Source organism: Elephas maximus, chromosome 3 (genome assembly GCF_024166365.1).
Source record: "Elephas maximus indicus isolate mEleMax1 chromosome 3, mEleMax1 primary haplotype, whole genome shotgun sequence".
Taxonomy (NCBI): Eukaryota; Metazoa; Chordata; class Mammalia; order Proboscidea; family Elephantidae; genus Elephas; species Elephas maximus.
Window position 1 is genome coordinate 6481517 of NC_064821.1, and position 23861 is coordinate 6505377.

Sequence of the window (23861 nt, forward strand, 5' to 3'; positions counted from 1 at the left end):
AACGACCCCGCATACAATGGCATGAAACACTGCCCAGTCCTGGGCCATCCTCACAATCGTTGGGCTGTTTGAACAGTAGGTGGTCAACGTACTTTGCTTAGATGAAGGCTGGGCCCTGGGTTGACCTGGGATTTAGGAAGGATGGAAGCTTCAGCCCCCAGGATACAGGGAGTTGCCCTGTGAAGGGGGGTGGGCACTTGGGGCGGGTCGGGCAGGCCAGAGGCCACGGTGGCTGCGCCACCTTTGTCATGGGCCGGGAGAGACCAAACTTGGGCTCCTGGCCACGAACAGGAAAGAACAGTTTGTACACTGTCAGTGGGACCTGGTTTACATTTCTCTTGTTGCTGGCGATCACGTGTTTGTTTGAGCACAAGGCTGCAGGGGGTAATGACGTTCCCAGCTGCGGAGGAGCACCGCATGGACCCGGGGAATGGAGAAAACTGGCCCCCAGCCAATAGACAGTGTCACTTGAAATACAGCTGCCATCAGGGACCAGGGTCTCGTCACACTAACTTGAGAGTGGTTATCTCTGCCCCATGCATGGTGGTGAGGAGCCTTGGGTGTCTTACCAAGATAATTCCACATGATTTGAGGAAAAGAACAACAAAAAAAAAAGCTGTTGCTATTGATTCCAACTCATAGCAACCCTATAGGATAGAGGAGAACTGCCCCATAGGGTTTCCAAGGAGCAACTGGTAGATTCAAACTGCTGACCTTTTGGTTAGCTTCTGAGCTCTTAACCACTGAGCTGCCAGGGCTCCTACATGATTTAAGAGAAGTCCTGAAAGAGGGAAGAGAAGCAGCCTTGTAGATATCTGAGGGAACAGTGTTCAGGCAGTGGAAACAGTCCGTGCAAAGGCCCTGAGGCAAGACAGTGCCTGGTGAGTTGGAGGGACAGCTCTGGTCTCCAAAACAGCCCTATAAAGTAAGACAGGGATTGAGAATGCCCACTTTATAGATGGGGAAAACTGAGGCTCAGAGGGGAAACTTGACAAGTCCAAGGTCACATGGCTAGGTTCTGCTAGGGCTGAGACTCCAACCCAGGTTTCAGGGCCTGGTCCTAGCTTCCACAGGATGCCTCATGATCAAACAAGTTTGGGACCTGCCACCTCATCTTAGAGCTCCCCATTACATTTTAAATGCTCTGAGAAGTCCTGCAATTGCCCTGAGAAATGCACAGTGATGCTCAAACGTTTTGGCCACTGGAGCCCCATGTTTGGGTGAAATCTATTAACACTCATGGGACGCCCTTAGGAAATCCATGGGCTGCCCTTCGGAAGACCCTGGACTTCCCTTCATCCACTTCATGGTGCCATTTTAGCTTCCGCACAGGAGAACACGTCCGTGGGCTCACCATGCGATCAACAGTATATTTTGAGTTGGACAGTTCCTCAAAAAGTTAAACAGAATTCCATATGACCCAGCAATTCCACTCCTAGGTATGTACCCCAAAGACTTGAAAGCAGGGACTCAAACAGATACGTGTAGCACTGCAGCATTGTTCACGATGGCCCAAAGGTGGAAACAACCCACGTGTCCACCAGCAGCTAATGGAGAAACACAACGCGGTCCATGTGCACGACGGGTTGGTACTCAGCCCTAAAGAGGACTGAAGTTGTAGCTTGTGCTGCAACGTGGATGAACCTCAAAAACATTATGCTGGCCCAGACGCAAAAGGACAGCTATTATACCATCTCACTTACGTGAAATACCTAGAATAGCCGAATGGATAGAGACAGGAAGTAGATTCGTGGTTGCCAGGGGCTGCGGGGGGAGAAGGGGGAGCTAGTGCTTAACCGGCACTGAGTTTGTGTTTGGGGTGATGAGTGAGAAAGCTCTGGAAATAGCGTTGATGGCTGCACACCACGGTGAATGCGTTTAATACCACCGAATTGTACACTTAAAAATGGTTAAAAGGGTAAATGTCACGTTGTGGATGTTTTACCAACATTGTTTTTAAAAAAGAAAAAGGATGTATTTTGAAGAGTACAAAGTGCCAAATTAAACGCCGGCCGCAAGCTCTGTTGTTAGGCACTGTCGAGCGGGTTCCGACTCATAGTGGCCCTGTGTACAACAGAACAAAACACTGCCTGGTCCTGGGTGCGGAATCAGCCACAGAAAACACATTCAGGCGGAGGTCCACCAAGTCAGGAGGACACATGCAAACAAGACAATACTTTAAAACCTGGGACCAACACTGTTTCAACAAGATGTTCATTTATGTGTTTTTAAGAGAGAGGCGCAGATAAAACTGGGTTGACGCATGGGCTTCCCTTGCTGTGTGGCCTTGGGTAACTCACTTGGCCTCTCTGGGCAACCAGGGAGTCAACAGCCTCAGACAAAGATTACTGTAGGGCGTTAGATGAAATGATATCAAATGCATAACCTCTTTAATACTTAGAGAGTAATTCCTTTGACTAGGTTGGGTTGCAAGTGGCACTTGGTAAGCCTTCTGTACATGGCAGTTGCTATTGTTAAAATTATTATTATTACTCCGGACTCATACCTTCTTACTCCACACTCCAGCCCCCTCTTCAGTAGCCCAGGGTGGGGGCGCTTTGAAATTTCCCCAACTTGTACAACAGGGAGCAAGAAGGCCTGGGGCCCCCACTCCAATGGGATACTTTAGGGAGATGCAAAGGCTTTATTGTGCCCCCGGCTGCCAACAGCTGCACCCTCGGAACCACAATTAACTTCGCCGATGGCAGAAGAGACTCTTGGTAGGGAGTAGAAGGGTGGGGGATCCCCAGCTGGGAGCTTCACTGGGCTGGACGGAGAACAGGTTCCAAACACCCAGGATCACCCCAAACTGTCAACAAGGAAGAGGCCCTGGAATGAGAGAAACGGAGGCCCTCCAAGGGCCCGCTGGGCACAAGAAAGTCCCCAAATGTGGAGTATCAGGGGGTCTGAATATTAATTCCAGCAGCTGTTGTTGTGTGATTTTGATTACGTTGCTGCCTATATTTGTGTCTCAGTTTCCCCATCTGGAAAGTGGGGCCTATCATCACATGTCCCTCCTAGGGGGGAATTAGGAAGAGGAAATAAGTCAATGGAGGTGAAACTTCATTGAGGACAGAGGTTCTCACTGGGGGGTGGGGGGGTGGCTGAGGTATTGCAATTTCAATTTTATTTCATTCTTTTGTTGTCAGATGGCTTTGAGTTGATTCCAACTCAGTGACGCTACATACAATAGAATGAAACACTGCCCAGTTCTACGCCATCCTCACAATCGTTACGCTTCAGCCCGCTGTTGCAGCCGCTGTGTCAATTCATCTCGTTGAGGGTCTTCCCCTTTTTCGCTGACCCTCTGCTTTACCAAGCGTGATGCCCTTCTCCAGGGACTGATCCATCCTGAGAACATGTCCAAAGTATGTGAGACGAAGTCTCGCCATCCTGGCTTCTACGGAGCATTCTGGCTGTACATTTCCAAGACAGATTTGTTCATTCTTTTGGCAGTCCATGGTATACTCAATATTCTTCCCCAGTTTAGCTAATTTAAATTTCAATAGCCACATGTGGCTCATGGCTCCTGTAATGGGCAGCATAGTTCCAGAAAATGCAAAGTTTTCAGGAGCCGAGCCGTAGGCAAGGGGTGGACGGACGCAAACTGTCCCCAGGTTTTTGCTGACAACTAAAAATGAGATGGCAGATAATTTCAGCATATTATTTTAAAAATGACCACTTATCCAATACACATTTATGATTAAAAAATAAAAATGCTCAGGAGGCCAGGAAAAGAGGAGAACTGCCTTAACTTGACAAAGGGCAGCTAATATCATATTTAATGTTAAGAGTCTGAAGGCTTTCCCCCTATGATCGGGAACAAAGTAAGGAGGTCCATTCTCAATTCTTCAACGTTGTACTAGAAGTTCTAAAAAACCACCAGTTGCCATGGGATTGACTCCGACTCATGGTAACTCTACGTGTGTCAGAGTAGAACTGTCCTCCACAGGGTTTTCAATGGCTGAGTTTTTGGAAGTAGATCTCCAGACCTTTCTTCCGAGGCACTTCTAGGTGGACTCGAACTACCAGCCTTTCGGTTAGCAGCCGAGTATGTTAATGACTGCCCCACCCACGGACTCCACTGGAAGTCCTAGCCACTGCAATAAGGCAAGAACAGTAAAAGGCAAACACAAATAACACTGCCCCATTTGCAAATGACAGGATAGTGTATTTAGAAAATCCCAAGAAATCTTAAGAAGAAGAAAACAAAGCTTCTACAACTAATAAACGAGTTCAGCAAGGTGGCAGGATACAAGGCCAATGTACAAAATCCAATCAATTCCAGTATGCTCTCAATGAACAATTGGAAGCCAAAATTAAAAACACAGTATTGTTTACAACTGCTCCAAAAAACTACCACGTATTGAGTGTGAATTTCGTGCCAAGCTCCTTATGCTTATTAGCTGACTTAAGCCACCCAGCAAACTCTGGGGGGTGAGTTCTGTTATCTTCCCCATTTTACAGATGAAGAAACCGAGGGTCACTTATTATCAGCTGAGTTATGTCACCCAACAAACCCTGGGGATGGGTTCTATGTCTCTTCCCCATTTTCCAGATGAGCAAACTGAGGCCTAGAGAGGTGACGTGGCTGACCTGAAATCCCAGAGTTGATCAAGCAAAGAAAAAAGCATCAAAAACAATAGCAATGACAATGATAATAGTAATAGCAATAAGGACACCATCTCCAATTGGTGGGGCATTTACTATGTGCCAGCCACATAATTCAGGGCACTTTGTTGCATTTATTAGCACTTTTTCTTGGGGGAACAACCTTCAAGGTCCTGCCTCAGGGCGTTTACACTGGCTGTAATTGTACCCATTTTACAGGTGAGAAGAATGAGGCACAGAGAGAAGTGAGGTGCTGTGTCTGAGGCTGCACAGCCCGTCCTCAGAACCACTGTGGGGGTCCGGCACATAGTGGGTGCTCAAGAGACAACCCCTTTCCTGTCTGTCCATCCGCCCTGAGAAAGCACCCAAGTGCCTGCCAGGCATCACTACCTTTTGCAACTGTGGCTGCTGGTTCCAGAAGAGGGTCCTGTGCCCGCGGCCTGGAGCCCGGACGGCTGGCTGCCCAGGCTGGGCCCTTCCCAATGGAGCAGCCACCGTGCCCAACCGTGCGGCTGTCCAAGCAGGACTGGCCGGCTCTGAGGGGCACTGGCTGCCCAGCCCGGGAGTGCCCATAGGGCGTGGGGCCGAGCCGGGCATGCTCCCCTCGGCCACTGCCCAGCCCTGCTCAGCTCAGTTGGCCCTGCCGGGCTGCAGAGCAGGGCCAAGGAGAGCGTGCCCCTGCCCACCCTGTCACTGACTGGGAAACTGAGGCACAGAGCCTTGCACAGTGCTGTTTTCAGCATCCTCAGGGAGGCAGACAGTGGGCCCTCGGTTTGTGGTGTGTGCCAAGCGGCCAGCACAATGTCAAGCAAATGCCAAGGTCCCAAGGACTCTTGGAAAGAAGGCATCGTCATTGTTATTATTACCATACAGCCCTGTGGGAAAACACTAGCAGCCCATTTTACAGATGAGGAAACTAAGGTCCTTGCCCAGGGCCATACAGCCTGGAAGCAGCAGAGCCAGGATCTGAATTCAGGCGTCTGATCCCAGAAGCCAAAGGGCTCTTGTGCTGTGTGTTGGACGCCAAGCCTACGAATAGATGAATAGGATGAAGGAGAGGCGTGGGGCAGATAGTTTTCATCATTCTTATACTCACTTGTCCTTGTCTGTAAAATGGGAGCAGTAACAAAGCCAAATCTGCAGGTTATTTTGTTAGTTGCCGTCGAGTCAGCCCGACTCATGGTGACCTTGTGTAACGGAACAAGATGCTGTTTGGTCCTGCACCATCTTCATGGCCACTGGGCAGGCTATCTGAAGAATTTAAAAACAGCAGTAATCACAGCAGTGGAACAGACATCACCATTTATCGAGATGCAGGATGCCCCGAGCACCTACATGTGTCTCCTTGCTGCAACCCAGTACTGGCCCATTTGGAAGAGGAGAAAACTGAGGCTCAGAGCAGTTAAGCCACTTGTCTGAGGTCACGTTGCAATTACATTCTGGCTTTGGGGCCTGATTCTCTTTCTTTGCCATTTGATGGTGATTCCCGTGACCTTTGGCTTTGGCCTGAGGGACACACAGGGTTGGAGGTTGGGGGGCAGGGGGGTTCTGCCCAGCAGGCCTAGCCCTGTGTCCACCCCAGCCCAGGGTGGAGGATGGGGGCGGTGGAGGGGGCTGGTGCTGCTCCCCCTCCATCCAGGCTGCCGGAGCCGATAACGCTGAGCTCAGCGTCTGTCTGCTTCTCCCGACCGCCAAGGAGGCTGATTATTTTTAGATAAGATGGAGGGGCGGGCGCCAGTGCAGAGGGAGCCCCCATGCCAGGCGGATGGGTGGGGAGTCACAGCCGCAGAGGGCCGCCCCTGAATGGTCCCTGAACGTGAACCCCAGACCAAAGGCTGCAGGGCTGTAGGGGCAGAGGTGGGGGGGGGCCTGTAGGTGCAAGATCTTACCTGTCTGGCCCTCCGTTTCCCCATCTGTAAAATGGGCATAATGACAGCTTCTCCCTCGTAGGGTGAAGGCACAATTGAAGGAGTCCCTGTGTATCAGGCTATCATCCCCGTTTCACAGATAGGCAAACGGAGGCTCAGAGAGGGGTGTGACTTGCCCAGGGCCACACGGTCAGAATGTGGCAGAGTCAGGATTTGAACCTGGTCTGTCGGACCTGAGCTCTTACCCAGGACTGACCCCACCCCTGCACATGGGCTGTCCGGTAGGCCACACTGCAGCAGGTGGTCCACATGGGTGTGTCCACGTGTGGGTGGGCATGCCCACACACACTGGCGGCCCAAGCCCACACCTCTTCCCACCTCTTAGACCATGGGTATGTCCACGGCCACCAGGCCAGCCCAGGCCACGAGGGTTGACACCTCTTCTCCTCTGCGGGATGTCACCAACCTGCTATGTCACCAACAAAAAGCAGCCCTTGTAGCACACCAGTTAAGAACTTGGTTGCTAACTGAAAGGTCGACAGTTCAAACCCTGGTGGCTCCTCGGGAGAAAGACCTGGCAATCAGATCCCTAGGAAACCCTATGGGGGCAGTTCTACGCTGTCACACGGGGTCGCTATGAGTCGGAATCGACTCCATGGCCACCAACAACAACATGTCACCGACTCCTCCTTCTCTTTGCAGACGCAGAGCAGAGCAGCAGCCCCCGCACGGGCATGGGCTCCGACCAGGAGGACAGCAAGCCCATCGCGCTGGGTGAGTCTGCAGTGGCGTGGGGGGGCAGCATGACTCCATCCACCACTTTTTACTTAGCAGACATGTACTGAGCACCACCTGTGTGCCAGGCCCTAGTGGGAGTACCTCATAAATTTCACCTGGTCATTCATTCCTCACCACGCTATGGAGTAGATGCTGCTATGTTCCCATTTCACAGATAAGGAAACTGAGGCTTGGAGAGGTTAAGAGGCCTTCCTGAGGGAGCTGCGTTTTGAACACTGAGCTCCCAGTGTGGGGGTCCTCAGGTGCTCACCCCATGAGGCACCAGGGAGCATTTAATGGAAGAGAAAGACAAGTTTGTTCCCTGTGGTTAGGAGTGGCAAGTAGGAGAAGCTTCCCGAAGAGCAGGAAGGACTTGGAGGATTCAGAGGTGTGCTATAAAGGCCCTGCCTCTACCTGGTCGAGCCCCATCGTCACCCGCCTGGCCCAGTGCAGTTGCCTCTGCCCTGGTCCTCCGCCTACCTCCCACCTTCACCCCTACAGTCTGTCCTCCCCAAAGCAGCCAGAGGGTGCCTGTGAGCACCTGAGTCAGACCCTTCCTCCTCTGCCCACAGCTCTGCAGGGCTCCTACCTCCCTCACTAAAAGCCTAAGTCCTCCTCGAGGCCCACACGGCCCTGCACAACCTGCACCGGCCCCTCCCTGCCCTCCCTGCCTCCTGTCTTCCCCTTGCTCACTCCAGTCCAGCCACATGGCCCTCGTTGCTGTTCCCCCAGTACGCCAGGCACAGTCCTGCCTCAGGGCCTTTGCACAGACTGTGCCCTCTGCTTGGGCAGGTACCTGCTCACTCTCTCTCCAGATCTCCCAGGGTCTCTGTTCAAATGCCCCCTTTTCAGAGATGTCTTCCCTCAACTGCCTAGCTCGCACAGCTCAAGGACCCACAGGCACTCTGCATCGCAGCCCTCTTTTATTTCCTTCACAGGAAGTTAGTTAGCCATTGCCTATGTATTTGCTTAGTGGGTGGTGGTCTGCCTGTCCCAGGAGAATGTCAGCTCCTGGAGGGTAGGGATTTTGGTCTGTCGTGATCACTGTTGTGCTCTTGGCATCTAGAATCGGGGCTGGTAAGCAGTGGGTGCTCCATAAATATTTGTGGAAAGAAAAGGGGGAAGGAAGGATGAGGCAGATAGAAAAGAGAGAGAAGCAACAAGACAGGAGGTCATCAGGGAGAGGATGGAGGGGAGATGACAAGGAAGGAAGGGAGAAACAGCAGGGGGGGCAGGACATCCCCTTTGGAAGGGAGACAGGATGGTTCCAGAAGGTTCACAGGCCCACAGGCCATTGCTTGCTGGCCCCTGGTGACTCGTCCGCCCTGTGTCTGTGACCTGAGTCCTTGGCCTCCCGTGATCCGCCAGACGCCGCCCTCCGAGCCAGATGTTCAGGGCAGGCGGGGGCAGCGGAGGCTCTGGGCCTAGGCCCTGGGGAGTGTGGGCGGCTGGTGGAGGAAATCAGGTCCTCCCCGCCCGCCAGGGAGTCCCCCGGAGATGGAGCACAAACAGGAAACCCCGGCGGGGGAGGGCAGAGGGCTGCTGACTCCAGCTGGCCAGCTGGGTCGGCAGGAAATGGCCACAGCCACTTCCCCTAGACGCTCGGGGCCACCGCCCTGTCCTTGTAGGCATGGGGTGGCTATCGGCCTCCCAGCACCGGGCTAGGCACATAGCAACTGCTCAGTAAGCGGTGTGTCTAAAAACTGTGTGCATGGAGACCTGGGCTCCTGCACAGCTGGGGAACTGGGCGCTGCTGTGAGCTTCCTGTGTCGCGTGCTGCCCCCTGGGGGCCGGGAGAGGAACTCCCACACCACCCCCCCAGCAAGGCCCTCTCACCACTGCCAGCCAGGCCCACCTCCGCTCTAACCACTCTCCCCGGGCTACTTCTGCTCCAGCCCTGCAACTCGCCAAACGCACTGCAGCCTCCGGGCCTTTGCCCTTGCCGTTCCCGCTGCCAGGGACATGGTGCACCTCGGGGAGGTGGCGAAATTTGGTGTTTAAGATTATTCTTATCAGGGTGGCCAAGACTTGCAGAGCGGCGGCTCTGTGCCAGGCGCTGTTCCTGGCGCGTCACACATTTTAACACGTTTCTTCCTCTTCACCACCACCACCTTTAAACCAAAAAGCCAAACCCATTGCCATGGAGTCGATTCCTACCCATGGCAACCCCACATGTTACAGGGTAGAACTGCTCCATAGCGTTTTCTTAGTTGTAATCTTTTATCCTGGGTGGTGCAAACGGTTAAGTGCTCAACTACTAGCTGAAAGGTTGGAGGTTCGAATCCACCCAGAGGTGCCTTGGAAGAAAGGCCTGGCAATCTGCTTCTGAAAGATCACAGCCTTGAAAACCCTATGGAGCAGTTCTACGCTGCACACATGGGGTTGCCATAAGTCGAAATCGACTTGATGGCAGCTAACAACAACAATCTTTAAGGAAGCAGATTGCCAGGCCTTCCTTCCGTGACACCACTGGCTGGGTTCAAACGCCAACCTTTAGGTTAGTAGTTGAGCCCAAACCATTTGTACTACTCAGGGACCCTTCACCACCTTTACCAAAACTAAACCTGTTGCCGTCAAGTCAATTCTGACTCACAGCGATCCAACAGGACAGCGTAGAACTACCCCACGGAGTTTCCAAGGAGCGGCTGGTGGATTCAAACTGCTGACCTTTTGGTTAGCAGCCATAGCTCTTAACCACTGCACCACCAGGGCTCCGCCTTTAGGTCTTTGCCACCCTCCAGCAAGGCCTCCCCTCCCCACCTGCTCCCACATCTCCTGTCTGCCTTACCACCACCTGACACACCTCACACTCACTTACCAACCTTGCGTGGTGTCCACCACCCAACAGATGGTGAGTACATGAAGGCAGCCGCTTCCGTCTGCCTTGTCCCCTCTGTGTCCCCAGGACTGCATACCATAGGTGCTCAGTTGAGTGAATGGATCCCACAGGCCTGCTCTGGGTGGTCCAGAGGTTGGCCAGGGCTCCCATCCTCTACAGGCTGTACGTTCCAAACTGCCCGGGCTCAGAGGAGGATCCCCTTCCTTTGACATTTGGCAAGACCAGTTGTGGGGACCCCAGGGGTTCTGACTGCCACGTGGATCCTGTTTAAACCTTCTGTGTGCCTGTCCCTGCTGTATGAACTGGGGACACTGCAAGGCCGGGACAGACAGATGTCCCTGCCCTCAAGGAGCTGCCAGTCTGGAGAGGGAGACAGAAAAAAACAGATTGTCCCATAGGTGGTACGTGATGGAAGGAAAGCAAACATGCTCTTTTTCCATCCTTTTATTTCTCACAACCCTTCCCCCCAGATGACACTGTTCATCGTCCCCGTTTTTTGGAGATTAAGACAAATCGAGGCTCAGGAGGGGAAGCCCAAAATCACATACTGAGTCAGGGGCAGAGCCTAGATTTGAACCAGGGTCAGTGGATGGCTAGCAGCTAGCCACAGTATGGGGTGAGGGCCCATCGCAGGGGCCCTTGGAGAAGGGACCCTGGCTGTGCTGCAGCGAGAAAGACTGAGGGGAGACTCAGAGAACTTCCCTCCAGCCACATAGGAGGAAAGGGCTCCCCCATGTGACTGAGGGGCTCAGCGGCCACCCTGCGCAGGGGATGGGCGGAGGGACAGCCGGTCCCATCCAGCCCTGGGGTCTGGGTCTCAAGGAGGGAAGCTGGCCTGCTCAGCCACGCCCACTGACCCCGCTGCTCTCTCTGTTCCAGACACGACTGACTTCCAGGAGAGCTTCGTCACCTCCGGTGTGTTCAGTGTCACAGAGCTTATCCAGGTGTCCCGGAGTGAGTGTCCCTGCCCGCCCAGACCTGGGACCCGGAGAGGGGAGGGGGAGGGGCCTCGAAAAGGGGAGGGGCTTAGGGAAGGGTGGGGCTGCAGGAAGAGAGGCTGAAAGGAGGGAGAAGCTCAGGAAGGGGAGGGGCTTAGAGAGGAGAGGTGGTCAGATGGGGAGGGGCTTAGAGAGAGGGGGAGCTCGGTGGGGGAGGGGCTTACAGAAGGGAGGGGCTTAGAGAAAGGAAAGCTGCTCACACAGTAGGGGAGGGTAGAGAGATAGAAGGGGCTTCAGGAGGGGAGGTCTCCAAGAAGGAAAGAGGTCTCAGGGAGAGAGGAGGGACTCACGGAGGGGGTTCAGAGATGGGGAAGGAGCTCAGGGAGGGGAGGAAGGCGTAGAAGGGAGCCTTAAAGAGGGGAAAGGGCTCAGAGGAGGGGAGGGAAGAGGTTTGGAGAGGGGGAAAGGCTCGAAGGGGAAGGAGCCCATCAGCCCACCCTACTCCCCCTCTCCAGCCACCCCATCACCAAACCAAGGTTCCCAGGAAGGGAGGAATCTGTGTCCTTCTCAGAGCCCAGGGTCAGGGTGACATACCAGCTCCCCAGGAAAAAGTATCCAAATGCTGGGTGGAGGGCGATAAAGAACCTTCCACCCAGCAACCCTTCTCCCTGAGACCCCTCCCCCCGTCCCAGGAGACCCCAGAGGGTCCTACCCCTCCTACCCTTTGGCTTTCTGTTCCCTTCTGCACTCCCCAGACACCCCTGATTATCCCACTCCAGGGAATTCTGGGCACTGTCCTGCCTTAACCCTGACCATCACCCTCCCTGGACTCTGAGGGGCTAGGAAACTTGGCCTCCAGCTCTGGCTATGCCTCTGCCTCACTGTGCAACCTTGGCCTCTCTCAATGGCCTTGGTTTTCTGATTCACAGAATAAGGCCAATTTGGGCCAAATTAGGAAGGGCCCAATTTGGGAAAGGGATCCCCATCTGCCTACCCCAGGTGGTTCTCCGCATCCCTCCAGGGCAAACCACAACCTTAGGGCCTGCTCCCTCCCTCACTCTCCTCTCTGTCGCCCCCTGCAGCGCCTGTGGTGACTGGAACAGGACCCAATTTTTCCCTGGGGGAGCTGCAGGGGCACCTGGCATACGATCTGAACCCAGCCAGCACTGGCATGAGAAGAACGCTACCCAGCACCTCCTCCAGTGGGTACGTGCTCTGGTCCCCAACTCTGGGCATTTCACAACCCTTCACCCACCCCGATCTCACTCCAGCTGGTTCATTCCTCTACCTGGAATGACTTTTTCCACGATCTACCTGACAAACTCCTATTCATCCTTCACAACCCAGCCCCAAATGCCTCCTCTCCCAGCCCTGAAACCCCAGCCTCAAATCCTACTGACCCGGCCATTGGGACTCCCCTGAGTCTGCAGACATTAGGTTCTTGCTGAGATATACTGTGTGGCCATGATCCAGTGACAGTGTGTGTGCTTCAGTCTCCTCATCTGTAAAAACGACATCATAATACGATAGGGTTCTTCTGAGAATTACAGTAGGCCAAGTGATTAGCCAGGCTGCCGGGGTTTTGGTCTCCACACTACTAGTTTGCTGTCTGACCTCGTTTGAGCCCCTCCCCGCCTCCAGCCCTAAGTGATCCCATCCAAGCAATGGGAGGGTTGAAACAGGTGTTAATTCAAAACGAACCGAAACTCTGGAGCTTCCGTGAGGTCTCGCGATACTACCCTCCTTGCCCCGCCCCTACGACCGAACCGGAATTATAAAGTCCGCCCCTCCCCCCGGCGTCTTTTTGATGACTGGTCCGCGCTCCCCTCGCCCCTTAGGAGCAAGCGGCACAAATCGGGCTCGATGGAGGAAGACGTGGACACGAGCCCTGGCGGCGATTACTACACTTCGCCCAGTTCTCCCACGAGTAGCAGCCGCAACTGGACGGAGGACATGGAAGGAGGTAGGGCGGGTGGCGGGGCGGAGACGGCCTTCCGGTCGGTGTTACCGCGGTGGGGACTACGTGTCCCGGCAGTAACTGCGCGGGCGGTAGGGAGCGAGAAGCCGGGCAGGAGCCGCGAAGCCTCCTGGGAGTTGTAGTCACGCGGGTTGCGCTCTGCTGGAAGTAAACTCTAGGCTCGCGTCCCCGGAGCTCTTTGGTTCCGCTCACACCGGGGGCGGGGAGGGGGGCGGAGACTTTCCCTGCCAGAGTTTCCTGCCCTCTGCCAGTAAAGGGATCCTGTCGTCGTGCTTGCAGGGGCTCTTCCGCGTTTGTCCTCTTTCCTCGTAAAGGGTCCTGAGGAGTAGGATCCCTTCTCATCGGGGTCCTTCGCCTTGGAGTTTCCTTTTTATTAGGTTCCCGTTCCATGAGATCTTCCTCCGTACGGTTCCAATTCTGTAGGAATCCGCGTTTTTTTTTTTTTCTATAATTTTTGTATTTTTATTTTTTGCTGTTGAGAATATACACAGCAAAACATACACCAGTCCAACAGTTTCTCCATGTACAATTCAGTGATAGTGATTACTTGTTTCAGGTTGTGCAGCCATTCACACCCTCCTTTTCTGAGTTGTTCCTCCCGCATTAATATAAACTCACTGCCACCTCAGTCTCTTATCTCTGATCTTCCTGGCTGCTTTGTCAATTTAATCCCATTCTTAATTCTTTAATTCTTAAAGGAGTACAATGCCCAAGGCAGACTTTGTTTAATAGTTAAGCTAAACTATTGTTTGGTTTTAAGAAGACTTCAGAGGTAAGCAAAGCATTGTTGAAGAAGAACAAAGCAGTAGGCCTCACACTCCCCAATCTCAGAATCTACCGTACAGCCACAGTAGTCAAAATAGCGTCGTGCTCGTACAAGGACAGGCACGTAGACCAGTGGAACTGAATTGAGAACCCAGAAGTAAATCCTTCCACCTGTGGACAGCTGATCTTCAACAAAAGGTCATGGTCCATTAAATGGGGAAGAGAAAGTCTCTAACAAATGGCTCTGGCAAAACTGGATATCCATTCGCAGAAAAATGAAACAAGATCCAGCCTCACACCGTACACAAAAACTAACTCATAATGGATCAAAGACATAAGTGTAAAACCTAAAACTACAAAGATCATGGAAGAAAAAATAGGGACAACGCTCCAAAAAAAACCAAACCCGTTGAGTCGATTCCAACTCATAGTGATCCTATAGGACAGAGTAGAATTGCCTTGCCCCGTATGGTTAGCAGCCATAGAACTTAACCAATACCCCACCAGGGGTTCCGGGACAATGCTAGGGCCCCTAATATATGGCATAAATAGAATACCACATAACTAAAAATGCACAAACACCACAAGATAAACTAGACAACTGGCATCTCCTAAAAATTAAATGTTTATGCTCATCAAAAGCCTTAGCCAAGAGAGTAAAAAGAAAACCTACAGACTGGGAAGAATTTCTTTGGATACAATGTATCCAGCAAAGGCCAAAATTTATGAAAAACTTCAACACGTCAACAACCAAAAGACAAACGGTCCAATTAAAAAATGGGCAAAGGACATGAATAGGCACTTCACCAAAGAAGACATTCAGGCAGCTAACACACACACACACGAAGAGATGCTTGCGATCGATAGCCATTAGAGATGCAAATCAAAACTACAGTGAGATACCATCTCACCCGGCAGTAATGGCACTGATCAAAAAAACAGAGAACAACAAATCCTGGAGAGATGGTGGAGAGATTAGAACTCTTACAACATTGCTGATGAGAATGTAAAATGGTATATCCACTATGGAAAACGGTATGGCGCTTCCTTAAAAAGCTAGAAATAAAATTACCATATGATCCAGCAATCCCACTCGTAGGAATATATCCTAGAGAAATAAGAGCCGTAACATGAATAGACATACGCACACCCATGTTCATTGCACCACTATTCAGAATAGTTAAAAGATGGAAACAACTGAAATGCCCATCAGCGGTTGAATGGATAAACAAACATACACACAGTGGAATACTACACAGTGGTAAAGAATAACGATGAACCCGTGAAACATCTCACAAGGATGAATCTGGAGAACCTTACGCTGAGTGAAATAAATCAATCACAAAAGGACAGATATCGTATGAGATCACGATTATAAAAAGTCAGTGGGTTTACACGCAGAAAGAAACATTTTTTGGCGGTTACCAGGAATGAGAGGGGGAGAGAGGGAGAATCACTAACTAGGTGGTAGACAAGTGTTAATTCTGGTGAAGTGAAAGGCAGTACACAATATGGGGGAAGTCAGCACCACGTGACCAAGGCAAAGGAAGACACTGAGAGGTAGGCAAGAATAAAGGGCGACTACGGTAAATGCTATAATGTGTGCAATCCAGCAACAACAGTAAGAACAAACTAATTTGTGAGTAGGTACCTAAGCTAATACGTATGCTAAATAGGTGAGGGAGGTCTATGGGAGTATACCTGCATAGATAGGTAGGTAAGGTGGTGGGTATTTCTACATATAGGTGTGTAAATGCTACACGTAGACTTATATAATGGAGCACAGAGAGGGCACAGTTAGAGAAACTCCTTGGACATCAGGACTGAACTGAGTTTGAAGGCTAAAGACCATCTCGGGGAGCATCTCGGTCAACTGGCAAAACACAGTTCTTAAAGACAGTGTTCAACACCCTAGCCTAGTGAGTAGCCTCTGAGGTCTTAAAAGCTTGTGAGCATCCATCTAAGAAACAACTATGGGTCTCTTCTTACCTGGAGCAAAGGAGAATGAAGAAAGCTGAAGACTCAAAGAAGAAATTAGTCCAAAGGACTAATGGCCCACATGAACCACAGCCTCCCCTAATCTGCGACCAGAAGAGCTAGATGGTGCCTGGCTACCAATATTGACCACTCTGACTGGGATCACAGTAGAAGTTCCTGGGTAGAATGGGTAAAAAATGGTAGAACAAAATTCCAAGGGAAAAAAATAAATAAACAGACTGATTGGTCTGAAAGAGACTGGAGGAACTGCCAAGACAATTGCCCTAAGACAGCTTTCTAACTTGAAAATGAAGACACTCACGGAGACCACCTTTCAGCCAAATAATAGATGGGGCTATAAAATAATTATACCCGTGAAGGATACGCTCCTTAGAACTATCAACTGTGTGAAACCAAAAGGGCCACATTTGCCCAAAGCCAAAAATGAGAAGACAGGGAGGAACAGGGAAACCAGACTAATGGGAATAGGGAACCAGGGAGGAAATGAGGAGAGTGCTGACACATTGCAGGGATTACAACCAATGTCACGAACAATTAGTGTAAGAATCATTGTCATTAGAAAACTAATTTGCTGTGTAAACTTTCACCTAAAGTATGCTAAAATGTTAAAAAAAAAAAAAAAAGACTTCAGGGGATAGTTTTGGTTTAAGGTTTAAAGATTATCTCAGGGCAGTAGTTTCAGGGGTTCATCCACCTCAGTGGCTCCAGGAAGTCTGGATTCCATGAGAATTTAAAATTATGTTCTGCATTTCCCCCACTTTTGGTCAGGACCCTGTGTCTTTTTGTGTCTGCATTCTCAGAAAGAGTGTTTGGTAGAGGTTTTGTGGTGGTGGTCGTGGAGGTTTGTTTGTGTTTTTAGTATTTTATTTATTTTTGGTGGCAGTATACACAGCCAAGCATACATCCACTCACACCTTCTACAGGACCGTTCAATGACATTGGTTACGTATTTCACATTGTGTCACCATTCTCACTGTCTCTACGCATGTTGTTTTATCACCATTCATTTAGGCTCTCTGCCCCTTAAAGTTCTTGTTTTGGATTGAATTGCATCCCCCAAAAATGTGTGTCAACGTGGCTAGGCCGTGATTCCCAATATTGTGGGATTGTCCACTGTTTTGTCATCTGATAGGACTTTCCTATGTGTTATAAATCCTATCTCTATGATGGTAATGAGACAGGACTCAGTCTATAAGATTAGGTTGTGCCTTGAGTCAATCTCTTTCGAGATATAAAAGAGAGAAGTGAACAGAGAGACAGGGGGACCTTATACCACCAAGAAGGCAGCGCTGGGAGCAGAGCGTGCCCGTTGGACCCAGGGTTCCTGCACTGAGAAGCTCCTAGACCAGGGGAAGATTCATAACAAGAACCTTCCCCCAGAACCAACAGAGAGAGAAAGCCTTCTGCTGGGGCTGGCACCACGAATTTGGTCTTCCAGCCTCCTGGACTGGGAGAGAATAAATTTCTCTTGGTTAAAGCCATCCATCTGTGGTATTTCTGTTGTGGCAGCACTAGATAACTAAGACAGTTCTCATGTGTGCCTTAGATGAAATGTAGTGAGTTTACACTAGTACAGATAAAGAGTACTGTGCTCAAGGCGGACATTCTTTGTTAATTGGACTGAACTGTTGTTTAGTTTAACGATGGCTTCATGGGATAGTTTCAGTTCAGTATTCAAAGATTATTTCTGGACATCAGATTTGAGGCTTCCCCCAGTCTCCATGGATTCAGTAAGTCTGGTTTCCATATGAGTTTGAAGTTCTGTTCCACGCTTTTCCCGAGAGGTTTTGTTATTGCTCTCCTGTCTCCGCAGGGTCGTCGCCAGTGTCTCTTGCTCATGAGATTCCTATTCTGTAGGGTGAGAATCCTCAGGATTCTTTGTTTAGCTACCGCCTCCCTGAGAGCCTTCTCTGAATTTCTCTCCTTTGAGGTCCCCGTCTTTACCACGTTTCTCACCTAAAGGGTGCCTTTCACGTGAAAGTTCTACTGTCTAGCAGGCTCACATCTATGACTTTCAGAAAATGGTGTACAGAATGGCCTCAGGCTTGCCTTACTCTGAGGAGGGCATCCCTGGCATTCATCAGATTCTCACCAGGGTCTATACCCCCCAATTCTAGAAACGCTGTTCTATGCAGCCCTTATCCTCAAGGCTTCACCGCCGTGGGACAGCCCAGTGGTTACCAGCATGGACTCTGGATCCAGCCTGTCTGGGTTCATATCCCATACTTTGTAGGTGTGACCCCACCTCTCTGAGCCTTAGTTTTTTCCATCTGTAAAATGGGGAGGTTAATTCCTGCAGTACTCATCTTGTGGGGTTGCTGGGATTAAATCTCATATTCCTGGAATGAGCCAGACCCGTTCTAGTTGTTGTTAGCCACCATCAAGGTAGCCCCCGACTCACGGAGACCCCGTGCACAGTGGAACAGAGTGCTGCCTGTCCCTGCGCCGTCCCCGTAATTGGCTGCAGATTGGACCATTGTGCTCCCTGTGGGGTTTTGGTTTTTTAATAATTTTTATATATTTTGTTGTTGAGAATATACACAGTAAAACATATACCCATTCAACTATTTCTACAAGTACAATTCAGTGGCACTGATTGCACTTCTCTGAGTTGCGCAACCGTTCTCACCCTCCTTTTCCCGGTTGTTCCTCCCCGTTAACACGAACTCACTGCCCCCTAAGCTTCCTGTCTGACCTTGCCCGTTGCTTTTGTGAACTCGATTCCAGAGAGGTAGTTCTTAAAAAGCATAATGCTCAAGGCAGACATCTTTTACTGGTTAAGCTAAAGTATTGCTTGGCTTTAAGAAGACTTCAGGGCGGGGGAAAATGCAGAACAGAATTTCTAATTCTGACGGGCTCCAGACTTTCTGGGGCCATGGAGGGTGGAGGAACCCTCGAAACTATTGCCCTGAGATAACTTGTAAACCTTAAACCCAAAATACGCCCCCTGAAGTCTTCTTTAAACCAAACAATAGTTTAGCCTTAAAAAAAGGCCTTGCCTTGAGCATTGTGCTCTTTTAAGAACTGTAATATGGGATCAAATTGACAACAGCAACTTGAGAATTTAGGTAGGAGCCTTAGAGGGCAGTGAGTTTATGTTAATGAGGGAAGAACAACTAGGAAAAGGAGGGTGAGAGTGGTTGCACAACTTGAAGAATGTAATCAGTGTCACTGAACTGGACACGTAGGAACTGTTGAATTGATGTTTGTTTTGTTGTATATATTCTCAACAAAATTAGTAAAATTTAGGAAAAAAAGGAGACTTCAGGGGATAGTTTTGGTTTAAGGATTATAGATTATCCCAAGTTTAGTAGTTTCAGGGGTTCATCCAGCCTCCATGACTCCCGAAAGTCTGAATTTCATGAGAATTTGAAATTGTTTTGCATTTTCCCCCTTTTGATCAGGATTCCTCTATAGAATCTTTGATCAAAATGCTCAGTAATGGTAGCAGGGCACCCTCCAGCTCTTCTGGTCTCCTGGCAACGGAGACAGCTGTTCACAGAGGCAATCAGCCACACGTTCCGTTTCCTCTTCCTGTTGCTGACTCTCCTTCCATAGGGTTTTTGTGGGCAGATTTTTCAGATGTGGATTATCAGGCCTTTCTTCCTAGCCTGTCTTAGTCTGGAAGCGGCCCTGAAACCTGTTTAGCATCCTGGCAACGGGCAAGCCGCCACTGACAGACAGGTGGTGACTGCATCAGGGGCATTGGCTGGGGATGGAACCCAGGTCTCCCACATGGAGGGCGAGAAGTCTACCAACCCCTACTAAGCACCCAGTAAATGTTAGAATTTGTTTTCTTCTTCCCCTTTCCTCTCTCCTCTTAGGGCCCACTTTCTCATATTGGTCCGTCTATACAAAGTGCCACACCAACATAATTCTTGAGAGGTAATCCAGCATCACAATTAAGAAGGCAGGCTCAAGCATCAGAGAGACCTGGGTTCGAGTGCCACCTCTACCATTGACTAGCTCTGCTCATGCTGTGTAACCTTGGGCAGGTGGCTTAGCTTCTCTGAACCTCAGTTTCCTCATCTGCAAAAGGGGAATGATGATGACAACAACCCCTCTTAATGAGAGTTGGGAGAAGGAACACATATAAAGTGCCCATCTAGCACATGAGAAGTGCCCAGTTGTTCTTCGTGTCTGTTGTAAAATCCCCTTCTCTTTGAAGTTGGTCTCAGGAGTCCTCCCTTGTCCACAGTGTAAGGGCCCAAAACAGCTTTCTCCCTAAAGGGTCCCTGACTCTGGGAGGACTTGTCTCTATTCATCAAGCTTTAATTTATGAGTCAGGAGCCTTGGTTACGCAATGGTTGAGTGCTCGGTTGCTAACCGAAAGGTCAGAGGTTCGAGCCTACCAGCCACTCCACGAGAGAAAGATGTGGCAGTCTGTTTCCATAAAGATAACAGCCTTGGAAACGAAACTCTATGGGGCAGCTCTACTCTGTCTTATGAGGTCACTCTCGGTCAGAATCCATTCGATGACAATGAATTTGTTTAATTTATGAGTCACGGTGTCTCCATTGGTTCTGTCTCTGTGATTTGCCATTTCTGTCAGGCCTGTCTCTATAAAAATTCTATATTCAATAAGCTTAGGTTTGGCTGCGACAGACAGAAAACCCCAAAGGTCAGAGCATTTCTGTCTCAAGTAAATGTCCAGCTGTCAGCATCCCAGGGCAAGTGTGGTGCAAGGGATTCAGGCTCCTGCCTTATGCTCCACTGAGCATGGTTTTCATTCTCACCTCATGGTCCAAGATGACTGCCAGAGCTCCAGCCATCATGTCTGCATTTCAGCCAGCAGGAAAGAAGAGTCCCATCTGGGTATGCCCTCTCCCGTTAAGAATAATTTTCAGAAGTCACACCTACCCTTCTTTTTATCTTATTGCCCAGGACTCAGTCATGTGGACATAGCCAGCTACAAGGGAGGTCACTTGGTCCAGGCCAGCACAGTGGGGACACAGACCCAGGTGGCCTTTTGTGATGCCATTCCAGGACACCTTCCACATGCTAAGCCATTCGCTGCGTTATTCCCCATCCCCGGCACACTCAGTGAAATCAGTGCTGCCGGTGGCCTTGTTTGGCAAAGGAGGAAACTGAGGCTCACACAGGCAGGAAAGGGCAGAGCCCAGCATTCTAGAACCTTATGCTTCCTCCACCTGCTGTCCCCCAGTGGGCATAGCCAGGGTCAAGTAAAATATCCTAGTTTCAGATGGGGAAGCATCCAAAGGGACCTGCCACTGGGCTGCAGAGGGGTCTCATGGGCTCCCTGCACAATTGCCAGACCCAGGGAAGGGTCCAGGTGGCCGGGAACACTCAGGAGCCAGAGTGCTACAGCCTGGCCTCCAGCCACACCCCAGGGACCCTCACCTCCTCTTCCACCTCCTCCTCCTGGGCCCTCCCAGCTTCCTGTCTAGACAGCCCCAATTAGCCTCTCATTACGGAGGTTAAGCTGATTAGAGCCTGCTTTCTCCTCCTCTCCCGGCCCTTTCTTTGGTTCTCTGGCCCAGAGCTGGGCTAGGCCCACACCCCTGCAGCTGCACCCCCATGCCTGGGAGTAGCAGAGGCCTGGGGGGAAGGAGTGCCAGTGCCCCCCAGGTGAGACCCTGCAGCCACAGCTCACCAGCGCCTTGTGTCAGACTATAGGCCTTTGCCCATGCTGCCCAGCCAAGGATGCCTTTCCTCCTCCTTTACCTCCGCCCCATCACCTACCCTGTGGAGCAGAGGGCGTGCACCCTCTGCTTGAGCCCCAGAGTCCCTTGTTCCCATTGCAGGAGACCTAGACACCAGAACACAGGGCGAAGCAAGCCAGGGGCGTGGGTGAGTCCTCCTCTGAAAAATAGGGGATTCAGGCTCGTTCAGCCCCTCAATTAAAGGAGCCCTGGCGGTGCAAACAGTTAAACGCTTGACTGCTAATGGAAGGGTCAATGGTTCGAACCCACCCAGCAGCTCCATAGGAGAAAGACTTGATGACCTGCTCCCATAAAGATTACAGCCCAGGAAACCCTAGGGGGCAGTTCTTCTTTGCCACATGGGGTCTCTATGAGTCAGAACCGACTCAGCACCCAGGAACAGCAGCCCTTTAACAGTCATTTACAAAGTACCTCCTAGTGCCAGCTAGGTGGGCAGGGGAGAGGAGGGATTAGAGGACTCAGTCCCCACTCTCTGAGGCCTGCAAACTAGTGGGAGAGCAGTAATCAGTATTGACAAGGGATGTGGGCTTAAAGACCGGCAGATGTATATAATAATCTGTGAGGTGGACCCGACCTGGGCATCACAGAGGGCTTCCTGGAGAAGGTTGCAATGGAGTTGAGACCTGAGGGAGCTGAGGACCAGTGCAAAGGCCCTGGGGCAGGACCGTGCCTGGTGAGTTGGAAGAACACCAAGGAGGCCTTTGTCATTGGAGGGGAGTGAGTGAGTGGGAGAGAGGAGGAGAGGGCAGAGAGGGGACGGGGTAGATCATGCAGAACCCTGTGGGCCCAGGGGAGGACTCAGGCTTTTTCTCGAGGGAGGTCTGAGCCCTAGAGGACTGTGAGCAGAGGAGGGACGGGCTTGACTCAGGTGCTCATGGGTGGCCTTTGGCTGTGGGGAGGACAGACTGTGGGGGCGAGGGCAGAGCCGGGGTACCAGGGCAAAGTTATTGTCAGTGAAGGTGAAGGAGGCACATTTAGCCCACGTGGTCTGAGCAGGTTTCTCTGAAGAGGGAACCTTCAAGATCTATGTGAATGAGAAGATCTCCAGTAAAAAAATGGCATTCCAGGGCAGAAGGCACAGTCCACGCAAAGGCCCCAAGGCAGAGCCTGGCCTGGTGAATTGGAGGAACAGCGAGGAGGCCTTCGTGGCTGGAGTGGAGTGAGCGCAGGGGGGAGAGGAGGAGGGGAGGCAGAGGGGATGGGGCAGGTCGTGAAGTACTCCGTGGGCCACGGGGAGGACTTGGGCTTTGTCTGGGGACAGTGGACGCTGTGCAGATTCTAAGGGCTAGAAGGATCCAGTCGGGGTTTTGTCACCCTCAGGCCACACGGGGCCTGGGCTGGGAAGGTGGACAGGTCAGAGAAGCAGGACTCAAGGTGATGGGCCTCGAGAGTGGATGGAGGTGGGGCTGGGATGCTCCCTGGGCCCAGCGGGTGCCAGCTCCCATTTCGCTCCTCTGTCACGTGGGGCTTCCTTTGTTTCTCTGTGAACTCGGGGTCAGGGGTGGAGCGCGGCCTGTGGAATTATACAAACTGGAAACCAAACCCGTTGCTGTGCAGTCGATTCTGACTCATAGTGACCCTGTAGGACAGAGTAGAACTGCCCCATAGTGTTTGCAAGGAGCGTCTGGTGGATTCAAACCGCTGACCTTTTGGTCAGCGGCCAAGCTCTTAACCACTGAGCCACCAGGGCTCCGTGAAGTTACACAGTTAGGTTCGAATCCCACCTCCACTACTTCTTGGGTCTGTGACCTTGGGTAAGTGACTTCTCTTATCAGGGCTTAGTCTCCACATTTGTGAAATGGGGTTGTTGTTGGGTGCCATCGAGTTGACTATGTCTCATGGTGACCCCATATGACAGGGTAGAACTACCCCCATAGGGTTTTCTAGGCTGTAACCTTTGCGGGAGAAGATATCCAGGTCTTTTCTCCAGCAGAGCCGCTGGGTGAGTTTGAACCATCAGCCTTTTGGTTAGCAGCCAAGCACTTAACCGTTGCGCCACCAAGGGCCCCTTTGAAATAGGGTAACTCCTAGGAATCTGCATGGGGCAGCTGTGGGGACGACTTGAGGTCAGGCCCAGATGGCTCTGCCTGAGAGCTCCCAGAGCGGCCCTTCCCCCAGGTGATTCTGCCCCCAGGGGACACTGGGCGATGTCTGTGGACATTTGTGATTGTGACAACTGGAGGGAAATGCTACTGGCATCAAGTGGGTGGATGTCAGGAATGCTGCTCACCCTACAGTGCACAGGACTGCCCCACCCCAGAGAAGGATCTGGGCCCAAATGTCAGTCATACTGAGTCTGCAGGACCTCGGTGAGTGATAAATGCTCACTCGACTACGGCTGTCCTCAGCAGAGCTCTGCACACCCTCAGGTCATCCATGCACGTGACACACTCTCATTGAGCC

General features: G+C 51.3%; 1 protein-coding gene across 6 annotated transcripts in view; it reads left to right on the plus strand.

The window, feature by feature from the left end:
• The window catches only part of NFIC (nuclear factor I C), an 86731-nt gene that overhangs the window by 43166 nt on the left and 19704 nt on the right, over positions 1-23861 (plus strand). For all 6 annotated transcript variants that reach the window (XM_049876372.1, XM_049876371.1, XM_049876374.1 and 3 more), the window contains exons 3-6: positions 7182-7253; positions 10975-11049; positions 12116-12239; positions 12872-12996. In XM_049876372.1, coding sequence (XP_049732329.1) covers positions 7182-7253; positions 10975-11049; positions 12116-12239; positions 12872-12996 — 396 coding nt within the window. The remainder of the gene's footprint in view (positions 1-7181; positions 7254-10974; positions 11050-12115; positions 12240-12871; positions 12997-23861) is intronic.